Source organism: Botrytis cinerea, chromosome 11 (genome assembly GCF_000143535.2).
Source record: "Botrytis cinerea B05.10 chromosome 11, complete sequence".
In the NCBI taxonomy this organism is placed as follows: domain Eukaryota; kingdom Fungi; phylum Ascomycota; class Leotiomycetes; order Helotiales; family Sclerotiniaceae; genus Botrytis; species Botrytis cinerea.
In genome coordinates, this window is record NC_037320.1 from 978,960 (window position 1) to 996,158 (window position 17,199).

The following is a 17,199-nucleotide window of genomic DNA, read 5'->3' on the forward strand; positions in this document are numbered from 1 at the left end:
CTCCACGATGGAAACGGTACGAAAAGGCGAAAAAGGGTCAATTATGGATGCGGATCGATATGTCGAAGACGGATGATGCTTCCACGAAGCTCAAAGCGGGTACTGAACAATTTACTGAACCATTTTTTGATACGATACTTTTTCTGCATCCACCAAGTAATTTTGAAACGAGGTTGACGACGACGCAGTGCACCCATGGTAGAGTACAGCTGATGGTTGCGCAGTTTACTGGATACTTCGCGCAGTTGTGGAAGTTGCGGGAGTTGAGAATAAATACTAGCAATTCCTATCTAGCGTGAGGATATGGAGCTATGTAGTGGCTGATAGCTCCCATGCCATGATATTGAGACACCATACCAAAACCTTACCTATATTCGACATCCCACCCAGTGATGATGGGATAGGTATCAGGAAAGGAGTAGGAATAGAAATTACCCAAAGCTATCCAGTAGCTCTTTCTGGTTCTGTTAGTTATGCTCTTCCTCAAATCAGAACATCTAATTGAAAAAGAAGTTCTGAACCTAAATGTGAATTAACATTCTGATATGAACACATTAATCTTCAAGTTTCTTTCGATTTATTGAGGAATGGATATCTCAGTTCAAGAAACTGTCTCACTTTTTCGCGTTTAGTCTGCGGGTCGGGACTCCGCATCAAGTTTGTCCATGATCATCGCCCACAGTTTGATCCTATGCACGTTGTGGTAACAAGCTAAGATAAGATATTTTTGCTTTCGCTCATAGTCAACATCTCTTTCTACCAGTTCATGAGACTCCCATAAAAGGCATTGATAGCAAGCTTCACTAGCCCATTGCAAGATCTCTACCATTGCCAAATGTTGAAACCAGTGAAATATCCCGTATATTACTCCACATGATATGGATTTGTAACTCGCTGGATTATTCCCCCCTTGAATCTGAATAAAACAAGGCTCGGCTTGTTCTTCATACTATATTTCAAACCACTAGCCCAATCATCAATATCATACCCTTCTACGTTGCAGATGCCTAACTTATTCACAATACCAAGTTGCATAGGACAACGAGTCGCATCACGGGATGTATGATATATTGCTTGGTCAGATGCCTCGTTATCAGTTGTAATATTCGGAGGTTGGGAAGAGTTTCTGGTGTTTCTGCGCCATTTTACCTAACATGTATATGTCGCCGAGTCTCAATCGCTCAGTTGGTCGTGCTACTTGCTTTCACAAAGCCAAAGTTTTAAAATTTCCCGAATATAGATTCTTGATTATATTTTCTTTGTAGTGCTAGTAGCTATCTGTTACACAATCCTGAGGGTACTTTGAAGATATTAGCATCGCCATCCATATCTAAGATGTTGTTGAAGATAGGGGTTACAATAGTTCAGGCTGCAAATCAGCAATTAGAAGCTTTCAATCCCGAGAAAAAGAAAAACTTCAGATCATCCTGGGGACTTAATCTTGATCGCCTGTGAGTGCTGTATTCTGAATCTTAAGCCCTGAGGTGTAATCTTTCAATCTGAACTTTTGGGGACCACGGCTTGGAAATGAATATCCCTACTGATGATTCCTAGCCATTGAAGCGCCACCTTTGATTTGCCGGATAAAGCTTTTTGTAACTTTGCAAATGTTGGCCTGCTGGGTAGTCTTTGGATTTATCTCGAGCTTTGTAGCTCTTAGGGTGGCCTGCCGCCCAGAGTGCCTCTCCAAAATACATCCACTCTCGCTCAAGACCTTCCCAATCTTCAGTAAAACAAGAAGGAGCTGTTCTTCGTATCAATGCATAATCGATTTCAGGTTGCTTCCATGTATTATAATCAGGATCCCCGTGAACTTTCTTGCCGGAAATGGACCTCAATTTATTCATTTCGTTTTGAATACAATCCTTTAAAAAGTAGTAATCGTTCTCGTAATCGTCAGGGCCCCACCAGTAGGCATTTTCGATCTTCTCAAATTTTATTAATGCCGTTCCACAGCTTCCGCCATGGTGGTGATTGTATTGATCAAAATGATCAGGTCTGTATGATCCCGGACTTTCGCCAATTTCCACATGACTGTCGTCATAACATCTCCACTTATCAACGCTCTCGGGCAAAGCTTTTTGGATATCAATTCCTTTGTAGTAATTTTCCAATATCCACTCTTCGTGTTTCTCCTCCTCAGATTCCACGAGATCATCAAAGTTTGCTTTCATACCATCTTCGACTATATCAAAGTTTCTCCACATATCGTGAAAATGGCCAGGATGTTGCACCTCGAATTCAGTACCATCTCGCCAAGCACCCGAAGCGTGAGCAAACACCAGTTTTTGGAGTCTCGGTAATCGTGAAATCATCGCAGCTGGGGTACATTCCGTTCTTCGTCTGCAGGGAAATAGTTGAGATTTTTCCCAGCATTCGATATCAATTGCAAGATATTTCAACTTCTCGCGACAATTCTGCACTTCCAATGCGTGAAGAAACCCAGTGTTGTGCAAGTGACCGACTCTACTGCCGATAAATATGATGTCCTTGTCCCAGTCCACCCATTGTCCGAAACATTTTGATCTCCTTTTCAAGGCAACATTTCTGGATTCGTGATTCACTCGCGCAAGGGGAGGCTCAAAACATCTCTTTTTGCAACCGCATGGTACCGCATGCCATTCAAAAGAAGTGGGGCGACCAGTAATGGTGTAATGGTTTGGTATGTTGTAAACTTCGATGAGACGACCGGACCGTGAGTCCTCAGCAAAGTTCCAAACCGTGGTCCTCAATTCGATTGGAAGAAAGCGAAAGGAATGAAAAGTCGAAGGTGGTTGAGAAGCTGCGCTAGCCTCTTTTGCCATTCTCCTTGTTAAAACCATGATTTGTTATTATTCAGAGCATTGACTAGGGATTTGAGTCTTTGGGCAGTTCGAGGTGTTTGAACAATCAAATCATTCAGTATATTGAAAACTGTTGTAATTTAATGGAGGTTGAGGTAGGTAGGCAGTTATATAGATGGGGACAATGAATAATGATTAGTCAGCATTTTCATAGTTTAGAGAGGAATGACCAATCAGAAGCGTGCCCGCCAGACTCTGTGACCTTCTAGTCACGCACTAGTCTCCTAGTCAGCTAGAGAAATTACGTTGACAATGATGGAAGATTCTTTATTAATAACAAGTCTAATAGTCGGGCAGCCGGCTATTGTTGCGTATCATTCTAAAAGCTATGCTCAATATAGTTGACTATCGATGGTTCTGATTACCTAGTACACCTAATGCCAATGCCTAGACTCTACTTGTTATTCGAGATCCAATCAAGCAAGCAAGCGTTTTTCTAGATCAAAGTTCAATCAGAATAATCACATTTTTCCGTTGTCTAATTAACCAGTGCTGTTCTAAATCACATGAAGATCTTGATTGTCAATAATTTCATTTTCTGTCATGCCAAGAGGTGTCGATTATTCATCAGATTTCAAGTATTTTCTGCACCACCTTTTTCGTCCGGGTGAGTAAGATACCCATCCTTCCCACTACTAGCCTCGAGGATCGCAAGGCCCTACATACGCTCATTGATGTTCTAAATACATAAATATATTGACGTGTGTAGTTTCTATGATACATATTCCAAGCATCTATTCAATATCCAATTCGCTAAATCGAAGATTCATCAAGAGCACATTGACCCTTTTACCACGTAAAGATGCTCGTTTGCTATCGCTTAAAAACTTCGGCATACATAGAAAAGACTCAAGTCAAAAACATTCCACACAAGTTCAATGATTTTCTAGGCTTGTATGCCACTGAGTGATTATGTATTCATCTCATTATTATTATTCCACATTCTGTTCTTTCATAGCTACCTAAGGTTGGTGAAGAAAAATTCCGCCCCACTTGATGTCGATATAAACTTCGAGATCGTCAAGGAAATTATCTAGGTAGCTTCGTTAGTGTTGAACACAACTCTTCATAAGTCATTTGACATGAATTCCTACGGAACCATAAGAACCGTAAAATACAGCAATGAGCTACAGTCACAATGGCCATATTTAAACTGTAAAAGTCTCAATATTTCATTAATCAATGTAGTATATCACCTTGTATGTATTGTATAAGACCTCAGTTATATGATTTATTGTATTATCTTGTTAACTAAACAGATTCACTTTCTTCTGATCGAATCTTTTATCTATTCTTTGATTCTATTATCAGTTTTTCGTGGTTATTGTCACTAATATTGTATGTGAAAATCACGTGATAAGAATATTTAGTATCTATAGTTCCTTCTTCTGTAGACTAAAGAATGCATCGATTTTACCCCTTTCTACTTTGACTCTACGTTGCGTGTTGCATCCTAAATGCATCCTCGCACCTCGTTGTCTCTATGTAGTGATTCACCCCCATTCACTAGGCATAGCCGTTAGGTTGACTATGGTATATGCGAAGGCTTTTCTTGTGTGATCTCTACCACCTTCTACTCTTTTACAATATTATTATTATTATTATTGTTAGAATTAGAGATAAACTATGTAAATCAATTAGAATATTGGATAACATAAAGAGTGAAAGAAGAAGAAGAGTGAATAAAAAAATTAAAAAGGATTTGAAAAGTTTATCCTCAATTGAGTTACGTACTTTGATGAAATTAATGAAATTAATGAAATTAATGAAATTGATAAGTTGATAAATTGAATTCACTTTTAATAAATTTATTTGTGAATAACTTTGAGTGAAGGAGTGAAGAAGTGGAAGTGGAAATGAGAGGTCTAATTATAAGTTAAGTGGTTAGAATCTTAACATCAACAATTTACAATAGGTCTTTCTAGTTTTGTAAATCTCTATATGTCAAATTTCCGGGTACAGTTCGATACGGTTTCCCAACTAATGCCGTATTTTACGGTGAATGTGCTTTTTTAGAGAATGTAGTGTCATCGTCTAGGTGTTCAAAGCCTAACAAGCTTCTCTGTATTACGATTCTGACTTTATACATAACATTTTCCATAACATGAATCCTGACACCGAGGTCCACCCCAAAATTGAGTATGCATATGATGGTAAGGATTAGTTTTCTAATAACGTTTGTGATTCAACTACCAACAACAACCATATGAACCAACATTGGACACTCCCACCAGAAAGCCGAACAGTCAAGTACAACATCACGAGAAGACTCGAATGAGAAAATGGAGTCCTCTACGAAGTCAGCCGCAAAGGGAATTCCACATGCAATATCAGAAGTACCAAGATCGCTCGCAAAATCTGAAGCCGAACCGAGATCCGGCGACGCATCACTACCCGCTTCCTCCAGTATTGCCAGTCTTGTAAAAGCCTCGCATACGGAAAGACATCTAGAAATAGAGGATAAAGCTAAAAGTCCTTTACACACAACATCTATCACAGTTCGAGAACCTCAAGGTCCACTCCGTGGTGCTAGAAATATGGTTGGAGATCTCACCAATTCGAATCATCTCGACAGGTTGCCCACGGAGATTCAATTGATGATAATTCAAGAATGTATCCCGGAATGCGATGCTTCTCGTGGATTCTCAGTCAGCCTGGATTGCAATAATAAAATATTGCTTGAAGAGGGACAGGAAACACAACATACGTCAATTTATTTTGTCTCGAGGACATTTCGCAAGCTTTATTTAAAGCATTTGCCAATCATGCTACCATCTTCTGACAAGAACAGTCCAATATGTATTCATCAAGATACGACTGTCGCTCTCAAGATGGAACAACTAGATCTTCGTGACACTATGGTATGGGGCCAAGTGCAAATTCCATCATGTTTCAGTGAGATTCGACATCTTGCTGTTCCCGTCAAAGTGAGAACGCATAACATTGGTTTCATGTGCAAAATGATTTTTGCCTGTCCCAATTTGCGCTCTCTCATTTCTACCTGTACATATGCAATTCAGAGAGTGTGCCTTCCCAACTTGGGTAGTGGTACCGATCTTTTAAATAAATTTTACCTTTTACTACACAAGGACCTCAGAATTCTTGCCAATTTTTCTAATCTCCAACTATTATGACCGATTATCGAAGCAAGGAGCTAGTATACTATATGGCCCTCGAGAGCAGTGAAGGAGAGAATTTGAACATCATTCAGAATACTATTGGCAATAGTGAGCGTCTCGAGATTAATACAATAAATGTCACCAAAATCTTCTTCTTCGAGATAGAGTCTTTTATCAACAAATACTGTTGCGAAGAACCTCATTTGGCCGAACTGCCGAAGCAACTCATTTGTGGAATAGACCCAGATGTAGTTCGAGGAATTCTTCGCAGATTATTGACTCGGAAGATGAATGAACTCTTCAATCCCAGCAGGGCTATTGCAGATACCGAAGAAACCCAACAGCTTCTAGAGGTTGTTAAAAATGTATTTGAGCAGCACAAGAGATCTAATCCAGATGATGGTAACTCAATTAAGACATCAACATCAAACACATCACCGGTTGTCGAATATTGAAGAATTCTTAGCGTACAGCCTTTCGACATACGAATCTTTCGACACCCAGGTGTTCCTGGGCCAGACTTTCGGTCATCAGCTGTGGCTGCCTCTGGGATTCTCAATCTCTCGATAATCACTAAGATATACATGTATCTGTTAAGATCTAAAAGTGATAAGATAGGTGCAAATTTTTGGGAAGTTTACTACTAGGATGTATGTATTCAAAGGGTGTGTTATTCTAAGTTATTAGCCTCATAGTTTTCAACAAATGATAAGAGCACTTTTCATCATTTAGCTGTGATTTCGGTGATATTATAGTAATGTGTATTCGTGCTCCTATGACCCTAATCTTCCATCACAACTCGACTGATTATGTAACAGATATTATCAAGAGAGACATCCGAAGAGACTTACAGACCATTTGAACAGTTTCAATATTTGTTCGTTCACTGCTCTGATACGTGTATATTCGCAGCTGAAGGACATTCATAATCGAAAATGGATCTCATGGTGGGTAAAGATCGCATAGTCGTCCGCATCACTTTGCTATATCGCTGTCTACATTCGTCATACAACGTATCAATTCATCCAAAAAGAGCAAAGATCACTAGAAAAACACGCCAACGCAGATAAAATCTGATGGAAGCGTGACGATGCTTATTGGTCGTTTTCACAAAGGGGGTAAATGAACTAAACTTCTCGATGTTGATATCGGAAACCTAACCCAGAGCTAACACTACCTATTAGTCAGTTACGCACTATTGAAATATCCCACACAAATTAATTTTCAATTCTTCATCCATCTTTTCTCGGCTTTGAATATATCATAGTTCTATACATGCATTCTTAATACTTTAATATCTTCTCTTCTCATCACACTTATTGGTACTGATCTCTAACAATTTCCCATTCTTCTTTTCTACATTTGCCTTTCACATCTCTCATTCACATTCGTCTGCCATACTTCTTATAGAATAGCAATCCTTTCGAATCTCGAACATTCTCACCTAACAATTATCTCAAACACCTTCTTCACACACGCAAACATGAGCTCCCTCAAGGCCACATACAAGGTTCGCAACTCGAAAGTTGACTTCTCGCCAGAGAAAAGCGAGTCTAAATTCAGTATCAAATCAAAGAAAATCATGTCGAAGATCAGCCCCTCAAAATTGTTATCAAAAATCAAGTCATCTGTAAAGAGGAAAAGGAGACTTTTTGGACCAAGGATCTGGATGCACAACTGGAAAGATAATATTCCTGTCATATCGGCTTCCAAGGAGTTTTATGGACTTCCACTCGATGTTGCCATACTGTTGTGGACTTATGTCATTGAAAACGACGAGAAGCAAGATTATCATATTCAACCGAGTCTTGTGGATAATGTATATCATTATGACTCAAGTAAAGACAAATCAGATGAAGGAGTTAAGGTTAAGATTTCCGGAGCTCATACTCTGCTGCGAGTCAATAGCCTCTCTCGTTTGCTTGCACTAAAGAAGTTTTCCGGAACCCTTCCTATTTTCAATGTGCAATTTGATCATTACGGAATCCTTCGTTTTGATCCAAAAAGAGACTTTATTCACATTCACGATTTCCACTACCTCGCTTCCCAAATGACCCTAACCTTATCAAAGCGTTACATGCTCAATGTTGAGTGGGAACATTTTGGTGAGAGCACTGCCAGGGAAATGTTGAGATCTTATCCAAATTTAAATTATGTCAGAGATCTCGAGTGGATGGAACGGCGAACGGAATGTATTTCCTCCCCTGAACAACGCAAAAGGATTTTAGAAGCCCTAAAAATTGCTGGAATCGGGGACCAAATATATAGAAATCACCAATTGCCTGGCTGGACGTGGAATCGTTCGAAATCGATACAGAATCTTGTCATTGACTACACCTCTCTATGCACATCTATGATGGTCATCCACCTCTTTATGAAGGATTTACAGAGAATGAGCGACATTCCGATGCCTCAATTTACAGCTGAATTTGGACCTGTATCAACCTTCTTCAATTTTTTGCGCAGGTTTGATAATGTCCAAAATCTTCGTATTGGAGACGATGAATGGCACAAACTTTCTGACGAAAAGCTTTTCAATGAGATGCTGAAGGGCGAAAGAACTCTGCTTGGCTTATAAAGACGCACCGGTTGGGATATGTATTGGCATGCTTCACCAATGGAATCTACACTGGTTCATGTCAAAGCGACAGTCAGCCATGACTAATGGTAGCAAAGAGGCTTATTGTAATGGAGGCAAGTGAGGTTAATCCTTCAGATTAAATTTGCGTCAATTTGGGCGGGATACACAACTGAATGGTGAAGACGTAGAAGGACGGATAGGAGAGAACAATGATAGGAAAGAGCAGAGATGGGTAAGAGTGATGGGGGAAGGGCGAAGGGATACGGACAGGGAAAGGAGTTTACGAGACGGAAAATGGACAATGGAAAATGTGGCAAATAGACGTATTGGCTACAGCGTTATGGATATGGCGCCCAAAAACTTTAAATCTCCACTCAAAATCTTGTTTCAGATATCGGAAGGGAGTGAGATATCCTCGACTTCGCATAACAAGGAGGGAATCTTGGAGTTTAATTTTTTCCGGATCACAGGGCCGGCTATGTGACCACGCAAAGTCTGATGATTACTTTACTAGAAGGAACGCTAGGAACATGCAAGTCATATATGTGTTCATATATACACACTTCGCTTGACAAAAAAGCAGAGCCTTTTATTATTGCTGTGCCATGCATTTACCTCGTCCATCAATTCTAAAATTTACAATCCGCATTGCAAAGATATGCATACACATATATGAGTGGAGACCAAGCGCCATTCCTCCTAGATGACTTCCCATACCACGATAAATCAAATCAAGCCACAGACCGATCCGAAATCAGCCAACGCAATAAACACTTCTCTCCCTCCAAGCCTAGACACCATTCATTACCCTCTCCATCCACCCCACCCCTCACTCCCACCCAAACCCCCTCGGATCCAACCTCTCAGTCCCCCTCCTCCACTCCCTCAACTCCCACTCCGGCGCCTCCACCCTATTATAAATCATCGTCCCCTGCGCCGCCCACACACTCCTTAAATACCACGGCCACTGCGCGGGAAAAAAGCCCTGCAGATCCACCCATTGCAGCCCGCGAAACCTGCCTATCGCCCATATAAACCCGAGACATTCACCCACCCCGCGTCGATACCCGTGAGTGTCGCGACCGCTCGTATCGGCTGCGAAAATTATGGTGAGCGATCGTAGGGTCGAGGTGGAGGGGTGGTGGGAGAGTCGCTGCAGGAGAGTCACCCAGGAGTGGAGTTCCGCGAAGGTGCTGGCGTCGCCGAGGGAATCGCCCAGTGTGTCGTTGAGGCGTGGGAGAGAGGAGATGCGGCCGAGGTGTGGGGAGGGCGCGAGGGTTAGGTGGGTTATTGCTGAGGGGTTCTCTGGGGGGGTCGAGTCGAGCCAGCGGGTGAAGGTTAGGGGGTTTGTGATGGTGTAGTGGGTTGTTTGGGTTGGGGGCGAGGAGTCGGGGGTGGTGGATGCGGCGGGATTCATGATCGTGATTGAGGATGTGGATGGTTGTGGTTGTGGCTGTGGTTGTGGTTGTGGGTGGAAGGTTTGGATAGAGAGTTTGGAGATGGTGGCGGAGAGGGTTTGATCTGGAGAAGATGGGGACGCCATGGCTCCTCTTGTTTTGAGGCGGAGTAGAGGTCTTTGTTTGGTGTCGAGGAAGATGGTAGTAACGAATCGTCTGTAATCTCAATACCGCTGTTTTCCAGGTGGAGGCGCAGAGTGAATATATTCTTCTTTGATCAATTTGAAAGAGGGGAGATTCGGTGGAGGGTTTTGTTGAAAATTCTGGAGAATTCTAGATACTTGGGACAGAACTCTAGTCAGGGTCTATTTTGTTCCATGCTTCGAAGTAAAGTATTGAAGATTGTTGTGATGAAGTCTTAAAACCTGAAAATGCATTAATAAGAGGAAACTACAGCTCGACCATAGTACAAACCAAAAGTCGCAGGTATGTGTTGTTGAGATGGTCGAGAGTGCGTGTCTTGTCTTGTCTTCGGCTAAGAAGCCCCCATTTGTTCCGACCTCAAATTCACTTTTAAATCCTTTCATGTGCATGTTCTACAAATAATCAAAGAGATATTCGATTATTTGTTTCAATAATCCTATGCAATAATAGCTCCAGATGACTTTTATTATGTCCATTGACAACAAAGGTTTAGGAATTTGCCAAAGTATTCACCCAATCTTAAAGAAGAGCTTTGATGACTTGTTCTCAAATCTTTCTCTATATCTAGTGTGTTCTATATTGCAACCTTTTTAGCACAGCATTGTATTGACATACCATACCATGCTTATCTTCTGACTTGATCGAAACTGTTTGTTACTTGGCCATAGTCATGACTGGCATTTGTTCAGCCTGTGTGTTCAAAGTTCAATATCTGAAGCTCATAACTAAGAACCCTATATGAATGGATGTTTCTCTTGAAACAAGATGGAAAGTGAAAGACTGATTGGCCAAATATGGAGTAGGAATCTAGCCTTGGATCCGACGACAGTCAAACAGGGGAGTAACTTTGGCAATCAAGATTCAGAACTTGAGACACCTGCAGCGTATTCTCTATCTTTTAACCCATACTAGGTAGAAGGAAAGATTGTAAACTCTATTGACACCAGTTCTTATTTGCAGACTTCAATAAGATCATCTCCATGTATACATATGGAATACTTGTACTAATAGATACCCGCACAGCCGAAAATAAGATGCTTAGTGTTGGTGCCTACTCCAGGAAGTCTCAGTACCTTATTTAGAAGCCTCAGATTGGTCCTAAGAAGGTCGCTCATACTTGTTGGCTGACTGTAAGCAATGCTTATTTTGTATACAGAAATGGAAGATTTGCTATAGCTAGTAGCTTAGTGATAGACGCGGTCTTTGCAAATAAGTAGATGATTGATCACAATCCTTAATTTGACTGTAGGTATTATACTCCCTTCTTCAGGGTACGGTGTTCGTTGCAGATATCATCTTCACACGAGCGGCAGAGTCGTTGGTACTAGAGGCGTAGGAATCTTCCTCAGTGTTGCGATTGTTGATATGATTGCTCTTATGACTGATACTGTCAGAGATTTACTGTCGGTAAGTCACCAAGTATGTATCGGTGTTGTCTTGATAGGCCCTCTAGAGTCTTCGAGGAATAAGTTCTCCACTGTAGTTTCACCGGACTTACGCTCCTCGCGGTTGTTCTAATTCTGATAGGAAGGTCAGCCGTAACTTGACTGTGGAGATAATGTCCATACTCATTCTTGATGATTCGTCTCCTCGGGCTCGATCTTTGAGCATTCGGCATAGACTGATTCACGGTCTTCATTGCGTAATTCCACAAACTCTTGCAACCCTATAACTTCAACGCGGCAGATAGTGGTACTGAGGCAGCTACTTCTTTGCCAGAGGTACAACTACGATGGGAGACATTTGCCTTGGTCGGATGAGGGAGGAGAGCTAGACTGGTGATGTTATTTGTGAACTCTTTTTCGTTCCGACAAATGTGGAGAGGTGCTGCAAGAAGGCTACCGTTGAAACATAGCCCTTTATCACTTCTTGATTATGCAAGTCTCAGCGAAAGATAATCAAAAGCCTTTAAATGCCCAATTATTTCGTTACCAATACTACGTATGTCTCTTGATATATTTGATTCAATATTGACTGTCTCGAGACTGTGTCGGAAAGGTGTGGGGATGTTACCCCACAGCCCCACCAGTTTACCCATTGTCCACACCTGAAAATCTAGTATATATAGTTTCACAATACGGTCTACGTCATCACAGTTGGCACTTTGGCGGAGTGGTTAACGCGATGCCCTGCTATTGTATCCATACAAAGTCAGGCATTTCCCTCGGGAGCGAGTGTTCGAATCACTCAGGTGTCGTTTCGTTTTTGTTTTTTTTTGGACTTTTCAAGAGCGAATCTTGCATCATCTCCATCAATTATGAAGGGAGGGAGATATGCATTTTATCACATTACATTCATTGACTTTTGCTTTGGATAGTAATAGATTTAATATTTTTCTTACTAAAAACACACCTTCTACGCCAAAAAAGTAATCATGCAGACGTGTGTGTCTAGGTTCACGCCCTCTAAATAACTCATTGTTTTGATGTCTTCAAGAATCTCGGAGGAGTATATTCCACTGGTGTTCTCATCTAAGAAATATTTCTCAGCACTCAAGAAATTCAGTTCTTTATTCTCGTCGTTAAGAAATTGATTCATCTATACCATTTATCATATACATTCTACTCCCTCTCAAAAGGATGAACTCCATATAGGGGGAGGACCTTAGTTCTGTACGCCCGCTCCTTGGGTTTTGTACTCACTCCCCAAGGCTTCCAGAAACGCTTCAGCTCACACTGACAGTCAGTCTCACACAGATCATCACACGACACGTATGTTGCAACCAAACAAGACTTGAAAATTAATCGAATATACCGGCCGCTTCGTTGACGATCTGACATCAGGGTTTCTTTTCGCCAATGCTTTGCGAACGTGGTATTTCTATGATACAGTCTCGGATACGGTCTCGCATACACTCTTCATGAGGTCCGAATCTGACAGGTTCAGCTGACAGAATCGATGTCATGTGTCGTTGGCCGTCACTCGGTTTTCTCTCTTGCGATACTTCGTTATCGTTGGGTTTCCTAGCAGCGTCTCCTCCCCCACAACCATTCCACCGTTTTTGTCGACAAGTTGCTCGTGGACGTCATGTATTGTATATCTTGTTTATCCCAGGGCGAATCATGACTAGAGCCCAGCTAGGTGAATTGACATGGGGTTGATATGTCAAGAATGAAGCTAGCCAAAGTGTTTCACGTACACAATGTAATAATTCTCCGGCAAATGGGGAACCCACGGACATCCTCGATACGGACATCCTCAATACGGACAACCTCAATACGAACAAAATTTGGATGAAACGTTCTTGTCGCGTTGTCCCGTGTCTTATACCGACATATGCAAACCTTAATTTTACGATCCCTTACTACCCTAGTGCTGTGTACTTCCGTGTCAAAGCAATGATATCGACAAGGTGTTGAGGTTTCGACTTCTTATCTTTATCGCATCTTCACACTCGTCTTCCCGTCAAAAGTGGGCGATTAGAGGAACGAACTGCCACAATAGGACATCAGATACAAGCCCGCCAGAACAGATGTCAAATCTCTGCTGAAGTATAAAGGATTCGTCTCTCTGGACGCAACATTGATCGGCAATCTCATTTCCAAGGGATACGAGTGAGAGCACTTTCAAAAACTCTATTTCTCGGAAATTATCGGTCTTAGAATTCCACACGCGACATTACTATCTCAGAGAGCTTAAGTTGGTGACAGCTCTGAGAGGGTTGACTATCGTGAAGCCTTGTGACATCATTTCTCATACAAGATCTGGCATCTGTTGGACGAACACCGGATTCCAAAACGATACTATGGATATCCCAAAGCTTGACGATGTTTCGTCACCCAATGTCACCATCTACGAGCCAGATCTTATCCCCAACGCAAGAACGAGTCAAGATAGTGGTGCAAATCACGATATGCGACGTAAATTCACTCTCTGGTCAATACTGGGAGAAGGGTTCTCTCTCACAAATTCATGGTTTGGAATTTCAAGTGCTTTAATCACAGGCATAGATTCTGGCGGTCCTGCCCTGTTTGTGTATGGAATACCTCTTGTTGCATTCGTGAGTGTTTTTGTAGGATGCTCGTTATCAGAATTGGCAAGTGCGATGCCAAATGCTGCAGGACAGCATTTTTGGGTTATGGAATTAGCTCCCAAGAGATATGCCAGGCCTTTGTCATTTGTGACTGGATACTGTGCATGGGCTGGATCCTTGTTTGCATCAGCGAGTGTATCATTGGCGGTCGCATCAGCAGCAGTTGGATGCTGGCAATTGAATCACTCTGATTTGTGAGTTATCAAAGTACAGGTTGTCTCCGGGTCACAGTCATAGATTAACTCATTGACAGTATCATCCATGAAGTGCATATTTTTGTTGCATACCAAATAGTCAATCTATTTACTTTTCTATTCAATTGCTACGGTAGAATTTTACCTACACTTGGGACTATTACTCTTTACATGTCTTTGATTTCCTTTGGAATCATTCTTCTTTTTGTGCCATCACAAGCCCCAACGCATCAAGACGTTAAATTTGTCTTCGCAACCTTCATTAACAATACTGGCTGGTCAAACAATGGTATTGCTTTCATTGTCGGTCTTGTAAACGCAAACTGGGCATTTTCTTGTCTTGATAGCGCTGTGCACCTAGCAGAAGAAGCTCATCAACCAGAAGTAGTCATTCCAATCTCAATCATGGCTACGATTGCGATTGGATTTACGACTGCGTGGTTCTTCGTTATTGCGATGTTCTTCAGTCTCAACAACTTTGATGCTGTTGTCGGAACGTTTACAAAAGTACCGATTCTGGAATTGTTTTATCAGTCAGTCGGAAATCGATACGCTGCAATTTTCCTCGAGTCTCTTATCATGGCGACTGGAATTGGTTGTCTTGTAGCATGTCATACGTTGCAATCGCGGTTGTGCTGGACCTTTGCTCGAGATGGAGGTGTTCCATTCCACCGATCTTTTGCCAAGATTAATGCTACTTTAGATGTCCCGTTTCGAGCACACGTCATGAGCGCAACAGTTGTTGCTATACTTGGATGTCTATATCTACTATCAACAACTGCTTTCAATAGGCGAGTCTACACGATCCCGTGCATAAGTAGTGCTCAGTTCTAACATGTCCCACAGCATGGTCATTGGTTGTATTGTCCTCCCGTATATATCTTACAGCATTCCTCTTCTATGCTTGCTTCATAAGGGTCGCGATAAAATCTCACATGGGCCCTTCTGGCTTGGTAAGTTTGGCTATTTTGCCAACATAGTGACAATCGTTTGGACACTATTTGCACTCATTATGTAAGTCATTCATGTCATCTTATTTGGAAAATATTAACATTCTATCTTGCAGGTTCTCATTTCCAATAAATCTTCCGGTGACTGCATCCAGTAAGTATTCATAACAGCTTCATGATGATTCGAGCTCATAATCATAGATATGAATTACATCAGTGTCATTTACTGTATCTTTGCTTGCATAATTGGCATTGATTGGATTTCTCGAGGTCGATTACAATATCGATATAAACTCTACGAAGAGTTGCAAACGGACTACGAGAGTGGGGAGTCATTGGTGAGATATTTCCACGGCAGTGTTATTATTTTTTACATTCTTGCTAATAATGATTAGTTACACAATCATTCCTCATGAAAATTGATAGATTGCAAACATCAATGCCCCAAGAGCCTTGAGATTTGGACTTTGTCGTAAACGAGAAGTGAAACCAGCATCCAGTGCCTCTTAACACATAATCTGTGTTATTAGGGGGTCTTTCGGCATCATCCAAACTTCAATTAAGATTCCCAGGTGGTCAACTGTCACTCAAGGTATGTAAAAATGCAACAGCACAATAAAATTCCTTAGACTATGTCTAACTCATCATACTATAGCTGCGCCATCATCTACTCCTATGCAACCTTCCATGCTACCAATTTTCGCCCGCCCATATTCCTACTCTCAACCTTCACTACATCATCATCTCCATATTTACAAGCTAGTCCAGAGGTTGGAGTTGATGTAAGTAACATAGTTACCAACTCTAGCGTAGACACCAGCGTAACCAGCCTCAGCACAACCTTGACCCCAGGAAACAGTACCCTCCAAAACACCAGTGGCAGTATCGATGATTGGTCCACCAGAGTCACCAGAGCAGGAATCCTTGCCACCTGCAGCATATCCTGCACACCACATGTTGGTGGTAACAGCGGATGTACCGTACTCAGCTTGGCAGGAAGCACGGGAGATGACTGGAACCGAGACCTTTCTCAAAGTTGATGGCAATGTGGATCCGTTCTCAGTCAAAAGACCCCTATTTACAATTAGCGCTTTTTCTTCAAACAAAATTTGCTGAAGCATCGGAAATACATACCATCCTGCAACAGTGGTGGTAGAACCAACAACAGGGTCCGAGCCTTGAACGGGCAACTTAGCGTAGCCGATGGTGGAGCTGGCTGGGAGAGCAGTCGACAAATGCCAGAGTGCAATGTCGTTGTTGGTGGTGGAGGAACTGTAGGATGGGTGGACTACAACCTTGCTAACACCAACTTGGGTTCCGCCAGATGCCCAGGTCTATACAAAAGTCAGTTTGCATGCACTTTAAAGTACCAAATGTGGATGATCGAGCAATCGGAATAGATGCTCTTCTAAATCTTGTGTTTGATGAAGTACACATGAAAGATGAGAACATACCAAAGTTCCAGCGCGAACTTTAACTGAGGAAGCTGAGTAGCTGACAGAGCAATGAGCTGCAGTAAGAACGGTGTAGGCGTTGAGCAAGACACCACCACAGAAGTGAGAGCCGCTGTAGGACAAGCTGACAATGTAGGGGAATTCACCAAGAGCAGCGGTGGTTCCTCCGACAATATCTGGAGTTCCTCCGAGAGTGGTAGCACGGTTTTCGAGCTCAGCTCCGGTTGGAAGAGCAGCCGCCAACGAAAGGATGGGCATCGCAAGAGCGAGCGCGAAGTTGAGAATTGGTGCCATTGTGAAGGTGCGGTGGTACAGAGTCGTACAGTGTTAGAAGGATACTGGAGATCGAGGAGTGGATTGGAACTGCTGATGAGGTTGAAGATGTGGTGATGGCTTCAGATTTATATTCATGAGAAGCTCGATT

The 17,199-nt window shown here is 42.0% G+C and overlaps 6 protein-coding genes across 7 annotated transcripts; 3 read left to right on the forward strand and 3 right to left on the reverse strand.

Moving 5' to 3' along the window:
• Positions 1-1,292: 1,292 nt before the first annotated feature.
• Positions 1,293-2,896, reverse strand: BCIN_11g02850 (hypothetical protein). The gene has a single exon (XM_001556736.2). It carries the CDS (start codon positions 2,820-2,822, stop codon positions 1,551-1,553), a length of 1,272 nt encoding a protein of 423 aa, XP_001556786.1. The 5' UTR covers positions 2,823-2,896; the 3' UTR covers positions 1,293-1,550.
• A 2,152-nt stretch (positions 2,897-5,048) lies between these two features.
• BCIN_11g02860 (hypothetical protein) lies at positions 5,049-6,465 on the forward strand. The gene is made up of 2 exons (XM_024695919.1): positions 5,049-5,770; positions 5,995-6,465. The coding sequence occupies exons 1-2, from the start codon at positions 5,126-5,128 to the stop codon at positions 6,415-6,417; spliced, it is 1,068 nt and encodes a 355-aa protein (XP_024551721.1). The 5' UTR covers positions 5,049-5,125; the 3' UTR covers positions 6,418-6,465.
• Positions 6,466-7,289: 824 nt separating this feature from the next.
• On the forward strand, positions 7,290-8,540 carry BCIN_11g02870 (hypothetical protein; the record flags this gene model as incomplete). The annotated part of the gene is made up of 1 exon (XM_001556738.2): positions 7,290-8,540. Exon 1 carries the CDS (start codon positions 7,446-7,448, stop codon positions 8,538-8,540), a length of 1,095 nt encoding a protein of 364 aa, XP_001556788.1. The 5' UTR covers positions 7,290-7,445.
• An 832-nt stretch (positions 8,541-9,372) lies between these two features.
• On the reverse strand, positions 9,373-10,209 carry BCIN_11g02880 (hypothetical protein; the record flags this gene model as incomplete). The annotated part of the gene is made up of 1 exon (XM_024695920.1): positions 9,373-10,209. Exon 1 carries the CDS (start codon positions 10,084-10,086, stop codon positions 9,373-9,375), a length of 714 nt encoding a protein of 237 aa, XP_024551722.1. The 5' UTR covers positions 10,087-10,209.
• A 2,134-nt stretch (positions 10,210-12,343) lies between these two features.
• Positions 12,344-15,786, forward strand: Bchnm1. The gene is made up of 6 exons (XM_024695921.1): positions 12,344-14,371; positions 14,431-15,162; positions 15,218-15,385; positions 15,438-15,475; positions 15,523-15,659; positions 15,717-15,786. Exons 1-6 carry the CDS (start codon positions 13,890-13,892, stop codon positions 15,735-15,737), a joined length of 1,578 nt encoding a protein of 525 aa, XP_024551723.1. The 5' UTR covers positions 12,344-13,889; the 3' UTR covers positions 15,738-15,786.
• A 223-nt stretch (positions 15,787-16,009) lies between these two features.
• On the reverse strand, positions 16,010-17,170 carry BCIN_11g02900 (hypothetical protein). 2 transcript variants are annotated; one of them, XM_001556742.2, is made up of 3 exons: positions 16,776-17,170; positions 16,456-16,655; positions 16,010-16,395 (listed from the first exon to the last, which is right to left on the reverse strand). In XM_001556742.2, the coding sequence occupies exons 1-3, from the start codon at positions 17,067-17,069 to the stop codon at positions 16,074-16,076; spliced, it is 816 nt and encodes a 271-aa protein (XP_001556792.1). In that variant the 5' UTR covers positions 17,070-17,170; the 3' UTR covers positions 16,010-16,073. The 2 variants fall into 2 exon arrangements, with proteins under 2 accessions (XP_001556792.1, XP_024551724.1); XM_024695922.1 differs by having other exon boundaries at positions 16,010-16,655.
• Between the last annotated feature and the right edge of the window lie 29 nt (positions 17,171-17,199).